Here is a 25,120-nt window from a genome sequence, read left to right as displayed (position 1 = left end):
CTACTAGTAGTCAACATTGTAAAATTTTGTACTTTTTATGTGCAGAATTTACTGTCAACATTATTAGTACTTCTGTTAAAGGGAAACTTTATCAAGTTGGCCACATTAATAGGGTAACTATAAGGAACCTTCAATAAAGAATCAAATTATGTAAAAATAATTGATTGATAATTGATAGGGCCTATCAGGGGTGTGTAGTGGATGTCCACTACACATCCCTAGGCCGTATTGACCGCGCATTCGGTACTTGGTGTTAAGTTTGTTCCTCTCTATTAAATAATTGGATTAGTTTCATCAAATTAACAACATGTTGTCAATCAGGTTGTCAATGTCGGCAGGTACACCTCAAGCAACCCAAGCGTGGCGCTAATTGGCAAAACTAATTATCCCAAACACGCGTATAAGTCGAAGCCACCATATGCGTACTCTTGTGTACACATAAATCGTGATGTCATTGCTAATGGGTTACGACGAAAGCTGTGTTAACAGAGATTTTTACAAAAACGGGAAAGAGAAATGTAACTTGTAACATTCATTTATATTTTGATTATATTTTTTTATTATGTCCCGAAATGACTTTGAGTAAGTCCCGAAACGATTTAATTTTGTCCCGAAACGACTTCGGGACTCCCGAACCGACTTGTTACCGAAACGACTAGCATTCAAATGAACCATAATTTCCTGTGTTCTGAATTTGGGCCTTGTATTAGATAATGTAAGGTCAGTAGAGCTATATTATTGTTAGAGAGCCGAGAAAAATGTCTCGATTTGAGGGTGTATACCCAACCGTTTAAGGGGCTAATATCAGCACTTCACCTTGTTAGTATAATATATGTCAACATATAATATGAAAAAATCTTCCCTTACATTTTGGTGTCAACAATATGGATACAGAACTTCAGAAGACTGTTTCATATATTTACCTATAGCACATGTACAAGGAGCCTGAAATTCTGTCAAGAATTAAAAATAACAGTAATACAAAAAAATATCTATAATATGCTTAAAAAATAGATATATTTTTATAGGGTTTTTGTTGCATAACTGTTGTTATTAATTTTGACAGAATTTCAGGCTCCTGTGCTTAGTATAATATTGACAGACGCAGATGCCTGTCAGGCTATATATATATATATATATAGCTAATTCCTGTAGGAACTCTATCTAAATCAGAGATTTAAATCTCTGATCTAGGAAGAGTTATTACAACCATTGAGCAGGTCACTTCAGAACTGAAGATATCAGATTATGACTGTGAAAGTACCAGTGAATCTTGTGAAAAAGTGGGAAAAGAAACAAAAGACAGACTGTCGGGCCTGTGGCCTCCCTCTAAATCTTATTTCGCTAGCCTAACAAAGACATAATAATAGTCGCATACATCAAACGAACATGGACAAATCTACTTCTAAAATATCTGACAATCGAGATTCCTTGCTGTTAGGCCTTCTTTAAAAAGACGTTATTCACATTTCTAACCCGCTTCAAATTTCCCTCCACTCTGTTGCTAAGTTTCCCGTCTTTCTTAATGGAGAGCTCCCGGACTATTTACCATTTTTGTCAAGAAAATATCACTTCGCGTAAACTCTCACATTGTAAACTTTACCCTATTGATATTATGATGGATGAATTTAACATCATAACAAAGTAATTGATTATGAAATGACTGTATAATTAACAAATATATAGCGGTATGCCGACAAACATTGTTATTTATGAGAACTATTTTCTGTGCAAAATATTTTGTGTGCCTTGCCACAAATTTCCTTTTATCGATGAGGACGGATCGGTATCTGAAACGAAACAGGTAATTCTGGTTGTTTCGAATCAAAATTACATATCAGAAAGATAAAAACGTGGCTGTAATTCGTTTATATTGGGAAGACCAAATATTTATCTTTTCATTAATATGAAAAGTAGCAGATTCTGTCGGTGCATTTTCTCTGCAACATACTTTGTTTTCATTCAATATTAGCTTGGGTTTGCCCTATATTTCAAATATCGAAGTGTGTATTGACCCTTAAATAGTTGACTGACATAAAAGAAGAGGTGTTTTTTTCTGACGTTGAAAGGGTCAGACATTTTGTATATCAGAAAAGCAAGGATTTGGTTTCTGTTACAGGAAATACCGGGTTTGTGAAGCAGTTTTATATCTCGTACTTGGGTTTTTGCAGACAAAGTTTGAACCTGGAAGTGCCCGTTGATTGGCTTATATGTTACTGTTCCCTGTGTATCCCCATACAGTAAATACATTTGACAACATAAGTCATTGAGCTGTCCTGATAGCAATTTCATATTTTAAATATTTGTAATATGTGACAAATTTGCAGAACATGTTATGACGACACACATTGCATTGTTTTTAGATGCAGTATATCGTCGGTAGTATATAGAGTTACTCCCCTTGGTACATTCAAAATGTACAAAAAAAAGTAAAGATTTGTATTGTTAGGTGATGATCAAGACCAATGTTATAAAAAAAGGGGGGAAATATAAATGATCAAAAAAATTTGGATCCCAGTTCCCTGTTCTTTTTCTTGGACTTGTGACCACTCTAAAATGTTCTTTATAACAGGTTAGGCACAACAGCGTATATGGGTAATAATTAATCCTGCATATGGGTTACAAAAGAACGAAAATACTCTCGGCTCTGACCAATTATCAGAAATCGTCCGTTCGTTGTCCAGAGCTACGTTAACAGTTTTATTAATTTTATTAATCAGATAGGGAATAAAGTGAAATAAAAACACACAGTTCTTTTAAACACCTGGAGCAAAAAAGGGCGTCATTCGTTCAACATAATCCAATAAATAATACAATGAGGTACAATTCTGCACAAAAATATGTTAATTGAGTTGTCTAAATGTTTGTGAAAATACCTCCATTACTTATAGTGTTCTGTAGAGCAGCTATAAATAGCACACAGAAAAATCATGCTCACCTTTTATAACGGTGTGCGCTGGATGATCCCATTGACTTCACGATAACTTTTTGTGAACAAATGTAGTTCATTGTGTTATATATTGGATTAAGTTGGAAGAATAACACCCTTTTTTACTCCAAGTGTTTACAAGAATTTCATGCATGTGTTTTTATTTCACAAGAAATAAAAAAATTGTTACTGCAAATGGGTAACTGTTACCCAAATGCAGGATTATTACCCATATGTGCCGCTGTGCCCAACCTGTATAGCTTGCATGCTTTCTCACAGCCCAAACCCCACACCCATTAAGGTGTTTTGGGGTATTTTTACAGTTTCCCCAATGTAGTGACAGACGTTTACAGGGTTTTCATGGATTCTGAAAATTTTCAAGTCTAGAAATCTTCTCCCATAAGAAAAATGTCCAGTTCCTTCTATTACTTTTTGAATAAAAATAGATATTGCACTCAATAAGCAGCAGAAAAAACTTGTCCAATCAGTTGGCATGAAAAGTCACATTTACATTATTTATAAAAAAAAAACTATTATCTCAAATAAAGATTATCTACATATTTTAAATAAAATTGTAACCAACTCAATATTTAAGTAAATTACTGTGACATATGTGTTGCAGTCTGTGAGATGGTGGTTGAGACCGGTGGAAGGGGAGTCCCCTCCACGGGGATGACGTCCGGGGAGCTGTGTGACAACGACGACATGGCCTCGGCTATAACCCTGGATCCATATCTGGGATTTTGTACACACAAGATGAATACCAGGTTTGCATCATTCCATAATTAAACTTTCACAAACCAAAAATTCTAGCATTAATTTGATTGGTGGGCTATCCAACCTTTGAGTCAGTAGTGAAACGTCATTGCATCAACGTTTGCATTGACAAAAACAACAATTATATATGTTTGTATTTTTCTGTAAGCTTTAAAACTAAAATGATAATTGGACTTTACAAAATATTTTACTAAGTATCAGTATAGTGTATTGTTAATATAAAGTATATAACCAAACATTGTTTTGTCTCTAGATACCGTCCCTATAAAGGTAAAATGCAAGAAGATTTGAAAGCGGTGATTGAGCGCTTCAAGACCCACCAGAACATGGAGAGAGCGTACCGAGAGTTGGTTATGGGGGAGTGTGTGAGAACCTTCCTCCTCACCAAAACTAAACCCCAGCAAGCTGTCTTCAAACAACATGTAAGAGAACAGAGAATCAGATTGCTCTAAAATTCTACTGCAATTGTCAACCTCATATCATATTTCAATTATTTATAACCTTTCCGATTCCATAAAAGTTTGGGAATGGCAATCAAAAAGCATCTTCCTTGGTGCAGCCCCTTTTCATTTCTATACATAACACAATTAAATTACCTGCATCAAAAGAGTACTACCAGTATATTATTAGTGTTCTCCCCAGAAATATTTTGATGCACTATGGCATTTTTTATATATTTTTTAACCCTTCCATCACAGGGCGGCGCTGTGAACCAATTCCGCGTCGCAACCCATCAATCGTGAGCAAAGCCACTTTGAGAAAGAAAACACTTAACAACAGAAAAAAAAAAAAAAAAAAAAAATAGTTACATCTTAATGAAAAGCATTACTTTAATCTTGATATTGCATTATTATTGTTCATTTTCTTGCCCTTTTCTTTTTCTTATCACTAATTTTTTTAATACCTACAAAAAAATAGTCTGACTCAAGAAAATGGATAATTTTAGCAAATGCTTCAGCATTTTTTTCCCAAGAATATCATCATAGAAATAAATGAATAAATGTCTGAGGATAATTAAATTACAATGACATTCCAACCAAACGCCAAAGGTATTTATTTTGACAAATTATTGATTAATTTTTAAATGCCTGAGATATTTTTTAAATTCACCTTAGTTATGAAATTAACCTGGCCTAGCTACCTGTTATCATTAAGTAAACAAAAATCTTAATTTTATCACAACAATGCTGTTTACAATATGAACTTAAATTGTGATATAGTTATCAAATTGAATTATTGTAATTAATCAGTAAAACAAATATTTTATTGTTACTGTCAAACAGGGAAAACCATGTGCTATTTATAAATTTTGCACCAAAATGATTAACGCTCCTCATCCATGTTTCAAAAGCCATTGCATCACAGATTACGTAACATTATTTAGGTATGGCTGCCATGTGCAGTCTGCTCGCTTACGATCTATCTTACTGGAGCCAAATTTATTTCAAGTTTTCTAAAAGCTGTATCGACAATCTTTTGTTGATAAAAGCTTCTCACATAACTTACCTATTTCAAGAATTAAAATTTGAAGGCTGAAAACAATACAGCAAAGGTACAGTCAAGGGACATAAGTATTTGTCATTTTCAAAATGGAAGCGTTTTGTTTGCATTGACAACCGTAATTTCAAAAGTCATTTTGGAGGCGATATAACAAATAACCTACCCCAGTGTTTGGTTAAATTGCCTTTCATACGTATTAATTCATTCAGTCGTCCTGGAATTGACTTGTACAGTCCTCTTACATATTCTACTGAGATGTGTTGCCATAGTCAGTGAATTTCGGCGAACAGCTGATCACGTGTTTGGATGTTTCTTGACCCGATTTTATGTCAAGCTTTAGCCTGAATCACATGTTTTCTATTACATTCATGTTGGAGGATTGAGCTGGTCATTCAGTTGTGTTTATGTGATTTTCATTCATATATTCGCTTACCACGCGGGCTCGATGCACTGGCGCATTGTCATCCATGAATATATAAATGTTATCGGGGAAATGGCGAGCAATTACCGGCCACAGATTATTGTCCAATATATGTATTTGTATTTATTATTTTGGTTCTCAGTCACCTATGGAAATCAAAACGTAGATTGAAGCCTTGATAATTAACAGACATCATATAATTAGATCAATTACACGTTGGTTATTGTGGTCTATTGTTCACGTTTCACACCTATACATAGTTCACATCCCCACCGGTAAATCTACCCGCAGGGCAGAGTTTGTTGATCAGGTGTCGATCATAGAGAACAATAAAAAGCTAGTCTAATTAGGGTGAGTCTAATTGGAAAGGGTAAAAGAGGTTAGGCCTATCACGATTTGTGAGAACTTGTCAGTTGATGTGTAACAGTCAAAAGCATGCCTAGCGGTAAAATGGTGATGCGTAGCGGCTCAAAATTCATGCGTAACGGTGCCGTTATGCTAAGTCAGCCTGGGGAGAACACTGATTATAAATTTATTTATTGTGGCTTTTTGCTTAAGAAAATGTTGAGAGTTCATTATTCTATAGAAAGGTCAATAAAACCTACCTATTAAATAATAATGCAAAAGGCTACAACTGTTTTTAGGTCACCTGAGCTTTGCTCAAGTGACCTATTCTGATCGCTTTCTGTCCATAGCGTCCGTTGTGCGTTAACTTTTCACATTTTCATCTTCTTCTCCAGAACAAGTGCATGGAATGTTTTTTAAACTTGGTCAGAATCATCCTTGGTAGATGAGGCTACATAATTGTAAAATTTGGATTCCTAACCCAACCCCAGGGGCCAAAAGAGAAAATTAAAAAAAAAATCAAAAATCTTCTTCTCCCGACTCAGAGGTAGTACTACAGTCAATTTCTCTTTATGGATGAAAAGATCATCCGGGCCTTTGTTTAAAGTGTAAATTTAAGTACCCCCAGGCCATCTGTTTACTATAGTTTATATAGGGAATAACAGTTTGGGGTATATTTTGTCTATTTTCAATGAAATTTATTCAAACTTGGATTTTGGTCAGAATCAACCTTGGTGCAAGAGGGTATTACAATGCAAAATTGGGAATCCTGCCCCACAGGGGCATGGATCGCTTTACTTGTAATATTAAAAAATAGGGGTCTCCTATACTAATATATACAAAGGGATATAACGGCAGACTGAAATCCGTTACCCCCTTTTCTCTTTCAGCTCATGTCAATCACAAATCTTTGTCCTGACTGACCCCCCGGGGCTATTGGGTGGGCCAAAAAGGGTCGAATTGACTGAAATTTCAAAAATTTCTTCTCAAGACCCAGATATGGTAGAATCAAACACTCTTCATAGATGGAAGGGTCTTAGAGTGCTCTACCAAAATTGTGAATTTTATGACCCTGGGGTCTCACGTGTACCCCTGGGGAGGGGGTAAACTTTACTTTAGGATATATAGGGAAATCACATTTTGGACCAACATTTGTTTAATTTCCATTGGAAGTAATTCAATTTGGGTTAGCATTATCAGTATTGGATAGCAGTTTGATGGTATGCACATATGAGCCCTGACTGACCCCCCGGGGCTGATGGGTGGGGCCAAAAAGGGTCAAATTGACTGAAATTTCAAAAATCTTCTCCTCAAGACCCAGATATGGTAGAATCAAATACTCTTCATAGATGGAAGGGTCTTAAGGTGCTCTACCAAAATTGTGAATTTTATGACCCTGGGGTCTCACGTTTTCCCCTGGGGAGGGGGTAAACTTTACTATCGTTTATATAGGAAAATCGCATTTTGGACCAACATTTGTTTAATTTTCATTGGAAGTAATTCAATTTGGGTTAGCATTATCAGTATTGGATAGCAGTTTGATGGTATGCACACATGAGCCCTGACTGACCCCTGGGTCTGATGGGTGAGGCCAAAAAGGGTTGAATTGACTGAAATTTCAAAAAGAAATCTTCTCAAAGACCCAAATATGGTAGAATCAAACACTCTTCATAGATGGAAGGGTCTTAAGTTTTTATAGGGTCTCATGTTTACCCCCTGGGGAAGAAGGGAGGGGGGGGGAGGCACAACATTTATTATGGTTTATAATGTCAAATGATACTTTGAACATTACATGTTAAAAACTTGATTGGAATTATAACTCTGAGTTGACAGTTTGATACTTTGAAAATTTTGAGCCAGCCCTACCCCCAAGGGCTGTAGGGTGCGGCCCAAAGGAGTCAGTGTGCTAAATTTTCTTCATTTTCCTTGTTTAGAATCAGAGGTGCTAGTTTCAAATACTTTTTAGTCTTAAATCTGTATGCTAGATATAAGGTGGTTTTATTATTTTTTGTCACTGAATAATATTTCTGTTCGTGTTAAAAACAAAATCAACTCTCTGTATAAATATATCAGGTGACCATTAAGGCCCATGGGCCTCTTGTTCAATTTCATTACCCATGGGCCCTCCATTCTCGCCTGGGGATGGGGTAAAGTTGACTTTATATAGGGAAAAACACTTTTTGGTATAAAACTTGTCCATTTTTAGCAGGAAAATATTCAAACTTGGTTGGAATGGTTATGGGGCCAGATGGCAATTAGACGGTATGAGAAAATAAGATCCTGACCCATCCCCAGGGACTGGAGGCCTAGGGTGAGGCCAAAATGGGGAAAATCAAGAGTTAAAAAATCTTCATCAGACTCAGATGTTTTACAAACAAACTATATCTTGTCCATTTTCAGCAAGAAATAATTCAAACTTGGTTCGAATAGTTATAATGAAATCAAATAGTATCAGAAAGTAAGATCCTGACCTATCCCAGGGGTTGGCCAGGGAGGAAAATTGGCTAAATAACAATAGATATTATATTTCTCAAAAGCAAAATGATTTATTTGAATAGCTTTTAAAGTTCTAAACCTTTGGTGAGATGACAAGTATTGTATTTCACTTTGTTTACATGTTGATTTCCACATCACGTCTCAACAATAAGATTGAGCTACCAGATTTTATAATATAACATAGGTGACCGCTAATGCCCTTGGGCCTCTTGTTTAAGTTGTCAGTTTTCTTTTTTCCTTTTTTCTTTCTTTCAGATACTTGATTGGTTCAAAATATCTATATAAAGTTGTTTTAAATAATAATAGTTAAAATTGCTTTCAGATATCCATATCACTTGTCAGGAAAAGGGATGTTTTTGTATTGTTTAACAGCCATCGACAATGTTTGTCAAAGGAAAAAGGATGAAAATATGCATCCTAACTATTTGTTTATAAATCAATCTAGATAGTTAAGAGAATGTTTTCTTTTAAATAATACTATTTGTTTTTCAGGTGTTCCGATATTTGCGGATGTTCCATCGGGGGTCAGGTTTTGAGTTGCTAGCTTGTTACCGCTACAGCATGGAGGACCAGGTGGGAGCCAAGATCTGTTCCATACAGCATTGGTGAGTCTAGTTAGGTGAACATGTGTTCCAGGTTTGATACCAGAAACAGATATTGTAATTACAGTTTGTGTTAAATTAATACAAATTATATGTGGTATCAAGTCTCATATCGTCAAGGTTGACGACTTTGTTTTAGAAGGGGGAACTGGTTCAGTCGATCGCTAGTTATTAGGTAGCTTCAAGTTGGAAAGAGTATTCTATAAATTTTGAAAGGTTCCAGGTTCTAAAAAACAGGTTTTGATGTTGCATTTTTGATTTCCAATAACAGGGTTTTGTTATGCCCAAAATGAAGTTTTTTGTATCCAGTTATCCAACCTACCTAACTTTTGGTGCTTTATACCCTAAACTTTTTTGGCAATTTTCAAGGAAGCATTGAAAAAATAAATATAGTGCTGTACCATATAAAAAAGTATTTACTGGGTATGTCTAATGACAAATAGGGTTTCATAAATAGGAGGTTCATCACTATTAAGCATAACAAAATGTTTCTGTCCACAGGCAGAAGAATGACAAGATCCCAATGTTGGTGGGCTGTATCGCTGAGCTAACTAAGGAAGAAGAGGAGCAGTTTCTGCGGCCTGGCATCAATGACTTCAGTGTCATGTATTCCTGTCGCAAAAACTGCGCCCAGCTATGGCTCGGGCCAGCTAGCTTTATTAACCATGACTGTCGTCCCAACTGTAAGGTTAGTATGTACAGGCTGTTGTGGTTACCAAGTTTGACTCCCAGCCAGCAGCTTTATTAACCATGACTGCCGTCGCAACTGTAAAGTTAGTATGTATGGGCTGTTGTGGTTACCAGGTTTGACTCCCAGCCAGCAGCTTTATTAACCATGACTGCCGTCCCAACTGTAAGGTTAGTATGTATGGGCTGTTGTGGTTACCAGGTTTGACTCCCAGCCAGCAGCTTTATTAACCATGACTGCCGTCCCAACTGTAAAGTTAGTATGTATGGGCTGTTGTGGTTACCAGGTTTGACTCCCAGCCAGCAGCTTTATTAACCATGACTGCCGTCCCAACTGTAAAGTTAGTATGTATGAGCTGTTGTGGTTACCAGGTTTGACTACCAGCCACCAGCTTTATTAACCATGACTGTCGTCCCAACTGTAAGGTTAGTATGTACAGGCTGTTGTGGCTACCAGGTTTGACTACCAGCCAGCAGCTTTATTAACCATGACTGCCGTCCCAACTGTAAAGTTAGTATGTATGGGCTGTTGTGGTTACCAGGTTTGACTACCAGCCAGCAGCTTTATTAACCATGACTGCCGTCCCAACTGTAAGGTTAGTATGTACCAGCTGTTGTGGTTACCAGGGTTGACTACCAGCCAGCAGCTTTATTAAACATGACTGTCGTCCCAACTGTAAGGTCAGTATGTACGGGCTGTTGTCGTTACCAGGTTTGACTCCCAGCCAGCAGCTTTATTAACCATGACTGTCGTCCCAACTGTAAGGTTAGTATGTACCAGCTGTTGTGGTTACCAGGTTTGACTACCAGCCAGCAGCTTCATTGACAATGGCTGTCATCCAAACTTTTTGAAAGTAGTCAGCAGTTATCATTAAAGCTAGACTGAACAACTTCCTTGAGAAAGAGTTTTTTTCACCATGATTCGTGTTCCATGACATTAACATTTTAAAATTCACGTTGTGCTAGGTACGTTACAAACGAGAAACTCGTTTCAGTGGTTAAATTTGCCTGAGTTTTAAGAAGTATCTCATAATTGTTTTTTGGTGATATCTACTATTAAAGTAAGCACCTCGCTATTTTGACTCTTTAACTAAAAATTAACTATATGTGTACAATGTTTTCAAGAATATGAATAACTACTGATAAGTTAGCCCATAAAGATAGCAATTTTCTTCAAAGCGGGCAAATTGAAGTATTTAATATATTTATAATTCTTTTAAGATCAAGTTTAAAGACTGAAATGAAAACAAAGATGTAAGTTTTTTCATTAAAAATCCTTGAAATTGACCTGCCGGAGAATTTAATTTTTAAGTTTAGAACATGACTTTTGGTTAGGTGAAATTCAGTACTGACCAGTTTGTTTGATTGTAGTTTGTGTCAACTGGTCGTGATACAGCCTGTGTAAAGGTTCTCCGGGACATTGAGCCAGGGGAGGAGATCTTCTGTATGTACGGCGAGGATTTCTTCGGGGATAACAACTGCCTCTGTGAATGTGAAACATGTGAAAGGTACACAGTTCTGTTTTTCGTTCAAATTATTTTATCTTTGTATCGTAATTTCACAAACACAGAAATCCTGACAAAGGCAAATTATTTCAGCAGAGGATGTTCATAGATAAACAATTTTATGTCATTATTTAGTGTAGAGCCTAGTTAAGAAGACCAACACAAGTTCTCTTTAAAACCAGGAGTTGACACTGTATCTTCTAAGATACCTGGTACCAGTGATCCTCACAGCTGTCTGGGACTGTTAATTTAACAATATCATTTTACCCTGCTTTTAATACATCTGTATGAGATATTGGGGAGTGTACAGTACCGTCTATCTGTTTGATTATTATCCAGATCATAAGTTACAGACTGCCAAACATTACTAGGTATATGTTTTGTAGAAATGTAACTTTGTAGATGTGGACATCATAACCAGACTGGTGTCACATTTCTCTACTCCCAAGGTCAACAGCTCAGTGGAGAATTTGGTTTTGTTCTTACTGCAGTGTTTCTTAAACAACTGGTCCAAGCCCTAGGGATAAAGTGCTATTTAGTTAATTGATACGATATCGAACAGCAAATCCTAACAGTTACTACCATATATGTACTGCAGGAGGGAGCATTTACGATATCGAACAGCAAATCCTAACTGTTACTACCATATATGTACTGCAGGAGGAAGAATTGACGATATCGAACAGCAAATCCTAACAGTTACACAGCAAATCCTAACAGTTACTACCATATATGAACTGCAGGAGGAAGCATTGACGATATCGAACAGCAAATCCTAACGGTTACTACAATATATGTACTGCAGGAGGAAGCATTTACGATTTTGAACAGCAAATCCTAACAGTTACTACCATATATGTACTGCAGTAGGAAGTATTGACGATATCGAACAGCAAATCCTAACAGTTACACAGCAAATCCTAACAGTTACTACCATATATGAACTGCAGGAGGAAGTATTGACGATATCGAACAGCAAATCCTAACAGTTACCACCATATATGTACTGCAGGAGGAAGCATTTACGGGTTTGAACAGCAAATCCTAACGGTTACTACAATATATGTACTGCAGGAGGAAGCATTTACGATTTTGAACAGCAAATCCTAACAGTTACTACCATATATGTTCTGCAGGAGGAAGCATTGACGATATCGAACAGCAAATCATAACAGTTACTACCATATATGTACTGCAGGCGGAAGTATTGACGATATCGAACAGCAAATCCTAACAGTTAGGTGTCACATTTCTCTACTCCCAAGGTCAACAGCTCAGTGGAGAATTTGGTTTTGTTCTTACTGCAGTGTTTCTTAAACAACTGGTCCAAGCCCTAGGGCTAAAGTGCTATTTAGTTAATTGATACGATAGCGAACAGCAAATCCTAACAGGTACTACCATATATGTACTGCAGGAGGAAGGATTGACGATATCGAACAGCAAATCCTAACAGTTAGGTGTCACATTTCTCTACTCCCAAGGTCAACAGCTCAGTGGAGAATTTGGTTTTGTTCTTACTGCAGTGTTTCTTAAACAACTGGTCCAAGCCCTAGGGATAAAGTGCGATTTAGTTAATTGATACGATATCGAACAGCAAATCCTAACAGTTACACAGCAAATCCTAACAGTTACTACCATATATGAACTGCAGGAGGAAGCATTGACGATATCGAACAGCAAATCATAACAGTTACTACCATATATGTACTGCAGTAGGAAGTATTGACGATATCGAACAGCAAATCCTTACAGTTACTACCATATATGTACTGCAGGAGGAAGCAGTTACGATATCGAACAGCAAATCCTAGCAGTTACTACCATATATGTACTGCAGGAGGGAGCATTTACGATATCGAACAGCAAATCCTAACAGTTAGGTGTCACATTTCTCTACTCCCAAGGTCAACAGCTCAGTGGAGAATTTGGTTTTGTTCTTACTGCAGTGTTTCTTAAACAACTGGTCCAAGCCCTAGGGCTAAAGTGCTATTTAGTTAATTGATACGATATCGAACAGCAAATCCTAACAGTTACCACCATATATGTACTGCAGGAGGAAGCATTTACGATATCGAACCGCAAATCCTAACAGTTACTACCATATATGAACTGCAGGAGGAAGCATTGACGATATCGAAAAGCAAATCCTAACAGTTACTACAATATATGTACTGCAGGAGGAAGTATTGACGATATCGAACAGCAAATCCTAACAGTTAGGTGTCACATTTCTCTACTCCCAAGGTCAACAGCTCAGTGGAGAATTTGGTTTTGTTCTTACTGCAGTGTTTCTTAAACAACTGGTCCAAGCCCTAGGGATAAAGTGCGATTTAGTTAATTGATACGATATCGAACAGCAAATCCTAACAGTTACACAGCAAATCCTAACAGTTACTACCATATATGTTCTGCAGGAGGAAGCATTGACGATATCGAAAAGCAAATCCTAACAGTTACTACAATATATGTACTGCAGGAGGAAGCATTTACGATTTTGAACAGCAAATCCTAACGGTTACTACCATATATGTACTGCAGGAGGAAGTATTGACGATATCGAACAGCAAATCCTAACTGTTACTACCATATATGTACTGCAGGAGGAAGCATTTAGTAGTTCTAAATGGAATTTTGTGATGAGATGTTCTTTTGATGTTTCAATCAAACATCAATAACTAATGAAGTGCTCTCTTCTGACACAGACGTAAGGTGGGGGCATTCAGGCCCAAAAACTCTGTACCAGCAGATCAACTGGAGAAAGGGTACCGACTCCGGGACACTGACGATAGGCTAACGAGGCTGAAAATTGAGACAGAGAAAAGTCGACCATCAGCAGGAATGACAGGCGCAGCAGAATTCGGCAATGGTATTGCTAGTTATGAATCAAGTAATATGCTTTTCATCTTATCACTTGCTATCAAACTTGTACTTATCTACAGTGTTAATCCCAGAATGTCCTGAAGTCAGAATGAAGCAATCTGCTCCAGTGAGGAAACTGGATGCATGGAGTTGATTTGGTTTTCTGCAATCTTTCCAGAGGATGAAAGGTCAAATGAAAGCTTAATCCTTAGCCTTCAGGCACAGACACATGTAATTTTTATGTCTATTTCTACCAAGTTTATGGTCAAAATAACAGAATTTTGTCAGATTCAGTGTTTATAATTTCAAGAAATTGTTTGTTTTGATTACAAAGTTTACGTCATAAAAAGGGCACTGTTAAGACTTACACAGTAACACTATAGACAAAACTGCTGGTCCTAAGCTGCCATGGAAAATTACTCACAGATTTAATTGACCGATGCGTTCCTTAAGCCAGATTCCTTTATGTGATTTTGACAGTTATGAATAAAATTTGATGTTTTAACTGTTTTATGATAATGTTATTTCTGACATTTTACTGAATTCTGCCAAACAGTTAGATAACATCATTCCATGCCTATGATTTTATTACTCTTCTAACCTGTTCTACTAAGTTCATCAAATGATGTCTGCCCATTCTATAATACTAATACTGAACATGTACTTATGTTAAACAACTGACAGTTTTATATTCATACCTTGAAAACTAGGAGAATCTTATATTATAGTTTATGTCCTGTGCATTCATACTTCCTATTTTACCTCATGATGAAGTTGTGGAAGGAATATCTTTTAGTGTATTTTTGTCAGCACTCTCGTGATTTCATGAAGTTGGTTTTAGAGCCTCAAGGTCATTAGTACAATATCTTGTTATTCCGCTAGCAACTTCATTTCAACTGATTTGATCAAACTTAATACAAGTAAAGTTTTAAAATATCTCCAGTAACGTTGTGTTGAAGCCAGAGTGTGTTACGATCAAGGTCTAAAGTCATCATAGACATTAAAACGAAGTGATGACAAGTCTTCTGTCATTTCTCGTATGAACTGCTTCATTTTAGAATAGATTTGGTTTAAGTTTTCACTTGTCAGGTATTTTTATGTGACATGCTTAAACTCTACACCAGCTTTCTGGAATAGAACTGCAAAATTTCATAGTAAATACACTATATTTGGGTTCATATCTCCTGATGAACTCGAGCTCTCATGAAAAAAACATAAGTGTTACCATTTACCATAAAGTTGGATACAACAAAAATCATTATCAGAGAATGAAGTTGTTAGAGACCTAAGCACTGTCGACAAGATGTCAAGTATTAGCTTGCTTAAAATAATGTGCCAAACAGATTTGTATTTTTGTTGATGCATTGTTAGATGCTAGATAGAAGATTTTTACTTGAACATCCTGTTTTAACACAAAGCAGCATTAGCTCATTACAAGTATTCTTATAAGTTGCAACAAATTGTTGGGTTTGCAATACTTAATTAGAATCATAGATGGATAAATTTGAATCATCCGTTAACATAACAATATTGTTTTTTCTGTGTTTAGAAAACTGGGACATCAGAGATGATAACTTGAAGAAACAGTCCCATTTATTGAAGGCGGCAGAGCTCAAAAAGCGTGGAATCACAAGGTATGATGCAGAAATCATTCTCTCTCAGGGTCTTACCCTCCCAGATCCACAAGTTGTCATTGAAGCAACGCTCCCTTCATCTATCAATCAAAACAAGACAGTAAAAGCGAGCTCTGTCCTCGCACGTATGAACAAATCTCCCAGGAAAAGTCGCAAGAAGTTCAAGCGTACTCATGCTGGAAAATTTGCATATTGTGAGAATAATAATCAAACTTCAAATGAAATGTCTAATGCTGTTGTGTGTGCTAAGATCAAATCACCATGTAAAAGAATGAGCTTTAGCTTTGAAGAGTGTGAAACTGACAGCAATGATGTGATAAAATCTGAAGAGGGGATCAACCATCAAAGGGATACAAATCAGTTACAATCCAGTTCAGATGCAGGTTTGTTGGTAATGGTCAACCATAGTTCAGATGGAAAATTATCTCAAACATTAAAGGGACAGGGGTGTTCATCATCTGGGCCCCGTAGCTCTCCAAAGTGCCGGAGCAGTCCCCGTTTAAGGGGAAGAGGCTCTGGGTTATCCAGCACAGGTGAAGGGCCAGCATATGTCTGTGCTGATATCACCAACCAGGAGGAAAGTGGTCTGTTGTCTCCATTGCATATCAAGACAGAACCCCTGGATGATCCTCAAATTGTGCGACAGAGTCCACGATTCAAAATGACGAGGACTGCAGAAATGATTAAAGAAGAGTGTTTGGACAACTCTGTTCATAGTGTTCCTGTATCATCTTGTGTGCAGCATTTAGAAGAAGTAAGAAGTGAGTATAGTGTGTTAAGCAGAGTTAAGACAGAGTCCATGTCAACAGTTAAATCTGAGCATGTGTCACCAACACAAGGGTCACACATGCGATGCCCAATTCGAGCCTCCCCAAAACTCACACGAATTAGCAACTGCGAACGGCAGAGAAGACTTTCATGTGGTTCAAACAGCAAGATCCCAAAACTTTCTCCATCAGTTCCAATAAGACAGAGTCCTAGACTTCACATGAAGCAGTCGACGTCATCAGACAAAGCTTTGGACACTCGAGACTGCGATCAGGTAAAACCTGCTGCAGCTATCAACCTCTCCGCTAAGCTGGAACTGGAGTGTCACTCAGGGAATAACTTCGACATGCCAATGCTGTGTGATGCTGGGAGCCGTTTACATAGCTCTTCACACGACCTTGGCGTTGCCTCTCGCACTCCAAATGATGATGAATTCAAAATATGGGAGTCAGAATCAGTGTTTGGACAAAGACCGGTGAAGTCAGAACATTTGATTGCAACAATGGCAGAACCTCCATCTCAGCAGCCAATTCATGACATTTTAACACGTCCGTTTGTCACTTCAGAAACATCAACGAAAGTGATAGAACGGGGCACGAACAACAAAAAAGAATCGGTGACCAAAAAGAGCAAAAACAATGTGATGTATCGCTCTGTGTCTGATCAGTGCTTGACAATGTACAGTAGTAACACAAAGCACAGAGACCGCAAGCGTAAGCTATCTTACTCAGTGAGCAGCAGTTATGATTCCTCTCCAAGTCCGTCCCCAGAAAAGAAGATCCCCAAACTAACAATTCGTATGCGACCTGACCCTAACCTCCAGCGGGAACTGGACCAGAATCAATCGGACTATGTCATCTTCAAGATTGATGACAGTCCGCGTTTAAAGGAACCTCAAGACAACAGAGTTGACTGCTGTAGAAACAATAACAATGACTGTGTAAAGGGGAGTAACTCTTCACACGAAACAAATTCGTCAGGTATAGAAACAAACAAGTTCTACTCTCCAACCAAGTATTATTCTTATCCTAAGACTCTGAGACTGAAGCTTGGTAATGAAGCTATCAATATACCACTACCTCCATATAATATAGCGGAGAAGTAATGTAGGACCTTGTGCAATTTTAAACAAAATTTATGTGTTTGGAAGGTAAAAGAGAGAGTTGTAAGGTATCGGAAAGTTAGTTTTTGAAGAATATTCAATGTTAATTTTTTGACATATGTAAAATATAAAGGTACGTAAGGATTTCTTAGAAATAAGAAGAAAATTCAAAGTATCATGTTGGCATGTCACTTGTGTGTAGGGTTTTCCAAGCAAATTTTTACATTATCAATACAGCACTATGTACTATCAAACTTGTTATCTCTGATTTCCACAAAGAATTCTTTTGACAATGAGGACCAAATGCCTGAGGGAAGATCTGAAGTAAAAGGAACAAGAACCCTAGCTTCTTTATAAATGTTTTAGGTGTGTTACTAGTTCACTCAGCTTCCCAATAGTACAAAAAATATAAAATACCTATGATTCTAACCGACCCCAGGGACAGAAGAGAGAAGTTAGCCTATAGACATGGTTCATTATATACAATAGTTTAATGTGCTCCTCCATAGTGGACAGATAATGACTGTTGAAAGGTAAGAATTGGCAGTAGACATGTTTATACATATAAATGTTATACTTTTCATCCATATACATCGCTCATGATGGACATTTAAAATTTGGTCAACTCCCATTGAATAAGTAGATGGATATAAATCTGCAGATTAGAAAAGCAGTCTTAACAGTACATTTTCTGTTTGATGTGGTTGAGGAGCAGTGCAAGAAATAGGCTTTTTAAATATGAATTTGTCCAGTCGGTCCTTCTACTTAACAGTTTTTTTGTTGGGGAAAAGGGCAACACAAAAGTCTGCATGAAGGTCAGATTTTAACCCACTGTCTAATACTCCAAATCTTGGGTTAAATATGTGCATTAAAAATCCTGTTTTTGAACAAACAGGCATCCTGTGGTGAACTGTTCCTCTTCGCATTCAGGGAAATTTTATATATGTCTTCGATTTTTTACCACACACAGATGTTAGTAATGAATGATACAGTGTTTGCACACCTTGTTTTTCCCTCTGGATCAGAGTTTTAAAACTTAATTTGGTAGCGTATACTGTAGCAGTACCAACCACTGTTGTGTATCAAATATTGCTATTGATTTCATATTATAACCTTGTACTTTCCATATCAAATGAGCTTAAACATTTATTCATCCTTCATTTCCCCCCAAAAATCATTTCATTCTTAAAGAAAAAAAGAAAATCTGACCGATGCAATAGAGGGTCAGTCTCGTGATAAGTAGTCAAATAAGTATATTTTTTACAGAACGCATAATTCAGTTTTGTGACAAATGTATAACAACAAAAAGTGTTTTCTTTGGTAACAGAGAATACCTTTATTGTAAGAAGCTCATTGGTAACAGAGAATACCTTTATTGTAAGAAGCTCATTGAAGAATTTGATCATCTGTTCTGTATTTGTTTCTGCACCGTTTCCTATTGTTTATACTTGATACCTTGGAGGCCAAAATATTTCAACAAAAACAGGTCCATTGTAATAATGATTGTTAAATATTTAACACAAAGAAAATGTAAAACCTTAAATGGATTTTTTTTTATTGAAAAGGAGATTAATATATATATTATTATTGCATTTTGATTGTGTGTAAAGTCAGCTTATATGATGAAGCACTACTGATCATGCAAGTGTAACAGACATTGTTTCCAGTCTAATTAATTTAACGAAGCATTCTTGTGTACCGAGCTAGTGCCCTATTACAAATTTTGGCTGCAAAAACTACGTTGTATTTATTTACACATTTTTAAAAACTACTTGTTATTTCTAACATTTGATAAAGAATATATCTTGATTAATGATATGTTCTCCAATCATGTATTTGTGTGATTTCAAAGTGAATATGTTCTCCAATCATGTATTTGTGTGACTGCAAAGTGAATATGTTCTCCAATCATGTATTTGTGTGACTACGAAGTGAATATGTTCTCCAATCATGTATTTGTGTGACTACGAAGCTAATTGACTCTACAGTGACTTCTAAACAGCAGCACGCATGGTTAGTGATCTGGAACAACATGTACAATTGTCTTTCATGTAGAGTTTGTCATCTATCAGCATGTTTTGTGTAGGGTATAAAGGTGACGGTTCTTGATGGGGATCGGTTGTTCGTTATGTGTGGCTAACATACATGCAAATTTGAAATAATGGTTATATTTTTACTAAACGAACACAAATGTGTGGTACAGATAATCACATAGTAAATATTATAAATGAACATAAAACAAGCGAAGAAACAGAACCTAATTTACTGCTGGTACACTTGCCATTAACCTCCACTGTACATTAACATATGTATAAATGAAATGATTTAGGATACATTACTGTTTATAGCCAGTATCTTTAGAGAATAATATTTACATATTGTAACTGGTATGAAAGTCCTATACGCCAGTATATGTGTATATCATTAGGTTAAAGTCCTAGGGAGTTGATCCTTCCATCACTTAAGACTTTGTATGTGACATGTTTCTATGTGGAAGATTAGAACAAAGGTATACATATACAAGGTCTGTTAGAATAATAATAATAATGATAGTCTTTATTTAAACTTGATTACATATTGAGTGAAAGACTCGTCTCCCATATGGTCAAGCATATTAAAAAATGTACATTATATACAACAATGATAAAATGGTACTATGAATGGTAAATTGTTACGATATTCTACATCCACTGTTATCACAGAAACAGCTGTAAATGAACGATGACCCGAGCCCTACCAGCATGGTCAGTCCAGGTATTACATTTTAACTATACAACAGTTAGATAAATAATGTGCTAAATTACACAAATTACACGAATGATGAGCATACATGTTTTTATCCCATAAAATACTGTTTGGCACATTTCTTAAAAGATAATAGACTTTTGCAGTTCTGTATACATATAATGGTTAACTATTCAATATATATGGACCTTGATATGTAAAAGATCTTTTAAAAACATTTGTTTTAAACGATAGCATATGAAATACATTCTGTGTTGATGATCTGGTAGTTCTTCAATGGATATCAGATGTCAAAGTAAAATTGTTCAAGTAATCTGGAATCGTTCATGGCATAGACCAATGCAAGTTGTCCCTGAAGTTGTTAACTATAATGTTTATGATTCAATAGTAAGTGTAGCAGTGTGGGATTAGGTGTTGGGTAAAAGTTCCTTTTCTTCCTTTACGGTAATTATCTGTAATACAATTTTAAACTCATGTATTCAAGCACAGAAATATGAAAGTGATATTTGAATAAGGAAAATTTTAGTAAGAAATTCAATCTGTATGCCATATCATGTAGACCTATTGTCTATGGTGCGGGTTTTTGTTGTTGATAGACTTAATGTTGAATAATTATGAATCCCCGTCAAGAACTGTCACCATTTATTGTTCGGCATTTCGTTTTCTATCTGTATATATTGATTATGCATGATGTATTTTCTGTGAGATTTATTGTTGACTGATACACGATGATAATGTCGACCGGTTTTAACGGCCTTGTTTTCTGTTAAGCTGAACACATGTATCTTGTACAGCTTATTGACATTTTGTAGTTGAAATATTCTGATCAATTTTCAATATCTTGTCGAATTGAATATTATTACAAAGTGACAATTTTTAAACGTAATTTATTTTTGATGTTGAATAGGGCAGTTTTTAAATTATTAAAAAGATCATACATATATGTAACGAGAGTGTCTTCACATCTGTGATCAACATCTTGCCACAGTGAAGTGAATTCCTGTACAGAGGACAATAATCCCTACATGTGAGAATCCCCAAATAATTTAGGATAAAGGTCGTGACCCAGAGCTGGATTGTTCTTGTGTATAGTGTGCACCCCTTTCTGGGTATAATCATTTCCCCCTAAAAAGTGTGCACTATACACAAATATTGACATTTTAAGATCTAGGTTAGACCTGTTTATCTTTATCCACGACACCTTACTCCCCATCCTTATCATGTATATATACATGTACACTATAGTACAGGGGATCTGTACCGGGGATTTATCTACCCTGTATAAATAACACCTTTGACATGAGAGAGGTTACTACTGGTTAGTACTTCCAATATTTTCTGTATTACTACAACTATAAGGATCGTTAAGGTATGAATGTGTAATTAATGGTGGGATTGGACAATCTATTCCACCACGTGTTGTAATATACCCACACAGCTCGAGGTTATAATTACTTGTCTAAACAAATTATTACAAAATACCTTTACTTAATATGGTTATGGTTCCTTGTTGGCCATTAATCGTCCCAAGCTACATTGAGCTACTATCCAGATATCTCCGCCAAGGTTCTCCATTCTACTCATCATTCATCAAACTAAGTTTCTTGTGCTCCATACTCATAAAGTAGCAAACGTATCTCAGTAAAAGAATGATATAGAAATATCTTTGCATGCGTATAGATTCTAATTTGGAAACAACCCGGCTTATTACTAATTTAATATCGTTTCTAACAGCTTGCTATATCTTGTCATGCTAGGGTAACTACTTAAAAAGTTGACCTTTCAAATGAATTTGATAACAAAATTTAGATATGCTAATCTTGATAATTTTCTTAATAATTTTGATAATTAACAGGAATTATTTCTTCTTAAAGACAAGTCACTCACTGCTTGGTCACATGTGGCTAAAGGACATGATGAACTGTTTTGTGTAGACACGGACTTAGAATCTAATTCCAAGGTGTAGAGTATGTTTGTTGTTGACACGTGATAAGATCAGGGACACTATCCGTCACCTAGTTGAACTTATTAAATGTGTTTTTATCTACAGGTGTGTTAAGTTATATTTCAGTGTGTTTTTGTCTACTTTAGTGTTACATAATGTAAGTTATTAGCTCACCTTCCCGAAGGGCTAGTGAGCTTGTGCCATGGCGTGGCGTCTGTCCGACATCGTCCGTGAACTTTTCATTTGAACGACTTCTGAATAATGGACAGGCCTAGCCTGATGATACATTGTATTTGGGTGATGGCTTCGTTGGTAAGAGCCCAACAAAGTTTAAGCACGAAAATAATCTTTACCTACTCTCAAGGTCACAGGGGTCAAAAGTGTCAAATACTTAAAACAACTTCTTCTGAAGAACTGTAAGGTATAGAATCTTAATATTTGGCTGGTGGCTTCTTGGTATGGAGCTCAACAAAGTTTGAGAATGAAAATGACCTTGACCTACTATCATGGTCACAGGAATCAAATATGTCAAACAATTCAAATTGCTTCTGAATAATCTAAAGGCATACATGTAGCATTATAATATTTGGTTGGTAACTCACAGATGGAGACTGACAAAGTTTGCTATTGAAAATTACCTCAACCTTCTTTCAAGGTCACAAACTGCAAACAGCTTTTGAAGAAGTGAAAGGCATGAAGTTGTGATATTAACAAGTAGCTTCCTTAGATGGAGCCCAACAAAGTCTGCGAATAAAAAATGACATTTACCTACTTTATCTTATAGCTTTATCTTAATCTAATTTGATTTAGAGTGCCCTTGGCCCAACATGATTCAATGTTGTAGAAACCAAGCCCCTATATATCCCAAAGGGAACAGGAAAATGGGTCCAAATTAGGTAAGGGTGTTGCTGAGAGACAGAGCCAATATTTGGAAATATTTGTAGTACAGTATAATACTTATTTAACATTTTGCTATGACTGCTTCAATATCCAGGTGAGGGATACAGGAAGTGCCAGAGGGATCTTTCTCAAATTTTACATGTAGGTTCCCCTTCGTCCCTAAAGTTGTGCATAAACAGAACAGTCGACAGTCTGCCATCTTGGATTTTGACAGTGAAGGTTTGTTATGGCTATTTCTCAGGAAGTACAGGAGAGATCTTTCTCAAATTTTATATGTAGTATCCCCTTCTTCCCTCGTTGTGCATGTTTACTTTTGAAACTGATCAGATAAACAAAATGGCAGACAGGCCTCCGTCCTGGATTGTGACATTAAAGGTTTGTTATCTCTATTTCTCGGGGGAGTACTTGAGGGATCTTTCTGAAATTTGTTATGTAGGCTCCCCTTGATCTGTAGTTGTGCATGGTTAATTTTGAGAATGTTCAGATAAACAAAATGGCGGACGGGCAGCGATCTTGGATTTTGACAGTGAAGGTTTGTTATTGCCATTTCTCAAGAAGTACTGGAGGGATCTTTCTCAAGTTTGATATGCAGGTTCCCCTTGGTCCTTTGCTGTGCAGGTTTACTTTTGAGACTGATAAGATAAACAAAATGGCGGACAGGCAGCCATCTTTGATTTTGACAGTGAATGTTTTTTTTTTTGTTATTTCTCAATAAGTAATGAAGAGATCTTTCTCAAATTTAACACGTAGGTTCCCGCTGGTCTGTTGTTTTGCATTATTAATTTTGAGAATGATTAGATAAACAAAATAGCCGACCGACAGCCATTTTGGATTTTTACAGTAAAAGTTTGTTATCGCTATATTACTTCGGAAGCACTGGAGGAATCTTTCTCAAATATTATATGTAGCATCCCCTTCTTCCCTCGTTGTGCATGTTTACTTTTGAAACTGATCAGATTAAAAAAATGGCCGACAGGCAGCCATCTTTTTCATATTGCAACGATCAGTTCTATTTCTTTCACATTAAGTACTGTACTAGTAAATATGTGAAATGACAAACTCACTTTGAAAGTAATCTTTTATACACAGCAGTATTAGTTTAGATCAAAAGTTTCCTCAAGGTGAATTTACTGCTAACATGGCTCGATCAAACAGATTAGAGAAAAGATCGAACTGACAAAGAATGCTGGGCGCCAAGATCCCTCTGGGATCTCTTGTCTGAATTCATTCACCCCTACATATCTAAACTGGACTTGCCTCGTCTTTGATTTGGTAAGTACATGTGACTTTAGGGATAAATGGGTTATTGTGACTTTAAAATGCAGCTTTCCACGCCTTAAAGCTTTATTGGTTGGAGACAGACTTTCCTTGCACAGAAATCCTGTCTCTGTATTTAGGAAAAAATAATAAACACTATTATTGGTTTCTAAACGAATGACAGTTATATTTCACTTGTGGGTTGCATATTTGAATGAAAAATATCAAACTTATGTATTGCTCCATGACTGACTTCTTTTCAGTATATGAGTATGAATTAAACTAGTTTCCAAACCTTTGCACTACAATACTTCTACGTGCGTTCAAATGTGCATTTTAATACTGGTTAGCTCACCAGGTGCGAAGGGCCAAGTGAGCTTATGCTGCGGTGCGGTGTCTGTCATCCGATCGTCTTCAATATTTTACTTCAAACAACTTCTTCTTAATAACCAAGAGGTATTCGGTGATGATGTTTGGCCAGAAGCAAACTGGGATGAAGGGCTACCAAGTTTGTTCAAATAAAAGACCTTCACCCATATTCAAGGTCACAGGGGTCAAATATGTAAACAACTTTAAACTAATACTTCTGAATAACCAAAATGCACAGGGTGATGATATTTGGCAAGTAGTAGGGCTGCCAAGTTTGTT

At 36.5% G+C, this 25,120-nt stretch overlaps 1 protein-coding gene across 2 annotated transcripts; it reads left to right on the top strand.

The window, feature by feature from the left end:
• The first annotated feature begins 1,742 nt into the window (after positions 1-1,742).
• Positions 1,743-22,415, top strand: LOC110457084 (histone-lysine N-methyltransferase Suv4-20-like). 2 transcript variants are annotated; one of them, XM_021508193.1, is made up of 8 exons: positions 1,743-1,804; positions 3,552-3,696; positions 3,960-4,128; positions 8,961-9,073; positions 9,572-9,758; positions 11,129-11,265; positions 13,965-14,128; positions 15,671-22,415. In XM_021508193.1, the coding sequence occupies exons 2-8, from the start codon at positions 3,560-3,562 to the stop codon at positions 17,626-17,628; spliced, it is 2,865 nt and encodes a 954-aa protein (XP_021363868.1). In that variant the 5' UTR covers positions 1,743-1,804; positions 3,552-3,559; the 3' UTR covers positions 17,629-22,415. The 2 variants fall into 2 exon arrangements, with proteins under 2 accessions (XP_021363868.1, XP_021363863.1); XM_021508188.1 differs by having other exon boundaries at positions 13,965-14,149.
• The last annotated feature ends 2,705 nt before the right edge of the window (positions 22,416-25,120 follow it).

This window comes from Mizuhopecten yessoensis, unplaced genomic scaffold, assembly GCF_002113885.1.
Source record: "Mizuhopecten yessoensis strain PY_sf001 unplaced genomic scaffold, ASM211388v2 scaffold1079, whole genome shotgun sequence".
Taxonomy (NCBI): Eukaryota; Metazoa; Mollusca; class Bivalvia; order Pectinida; family Pectinidae; genus Mizuhopecten; species Mizuhopecten yessoensis.
This window is presented reverse-complemented; position numbering and strand designations above follow the sequence as displayed.

What these genes read in the sequence shown, in the direction of transcription:
- LOC110457084 (XM_021508188.1), top strand. Translation starts at nt 3,560, where the DNA reads ATGGTGGTTGAGACCGGTGGAAGGGGAGTCCCCTCCACGGGGATGACG. An exon ending in ATCTGTTCCATACAGCATTG is followed by an intron (nt 9,074 to 9,571) that starts GTGAGTCTAGTT and finishes TTCTGTCCACAG; the next exon opens with GCAGAAGAATGACAAGATCC. An exon ending in GAATGTGAAACATGTGAAAG is followed by an intron (nt 11,266 to 13,964) that starts GTACACAGTTCT and finishes CTTCTGACACAG; the next exon opens with ACGTAAGGTGGGGGCATTCA.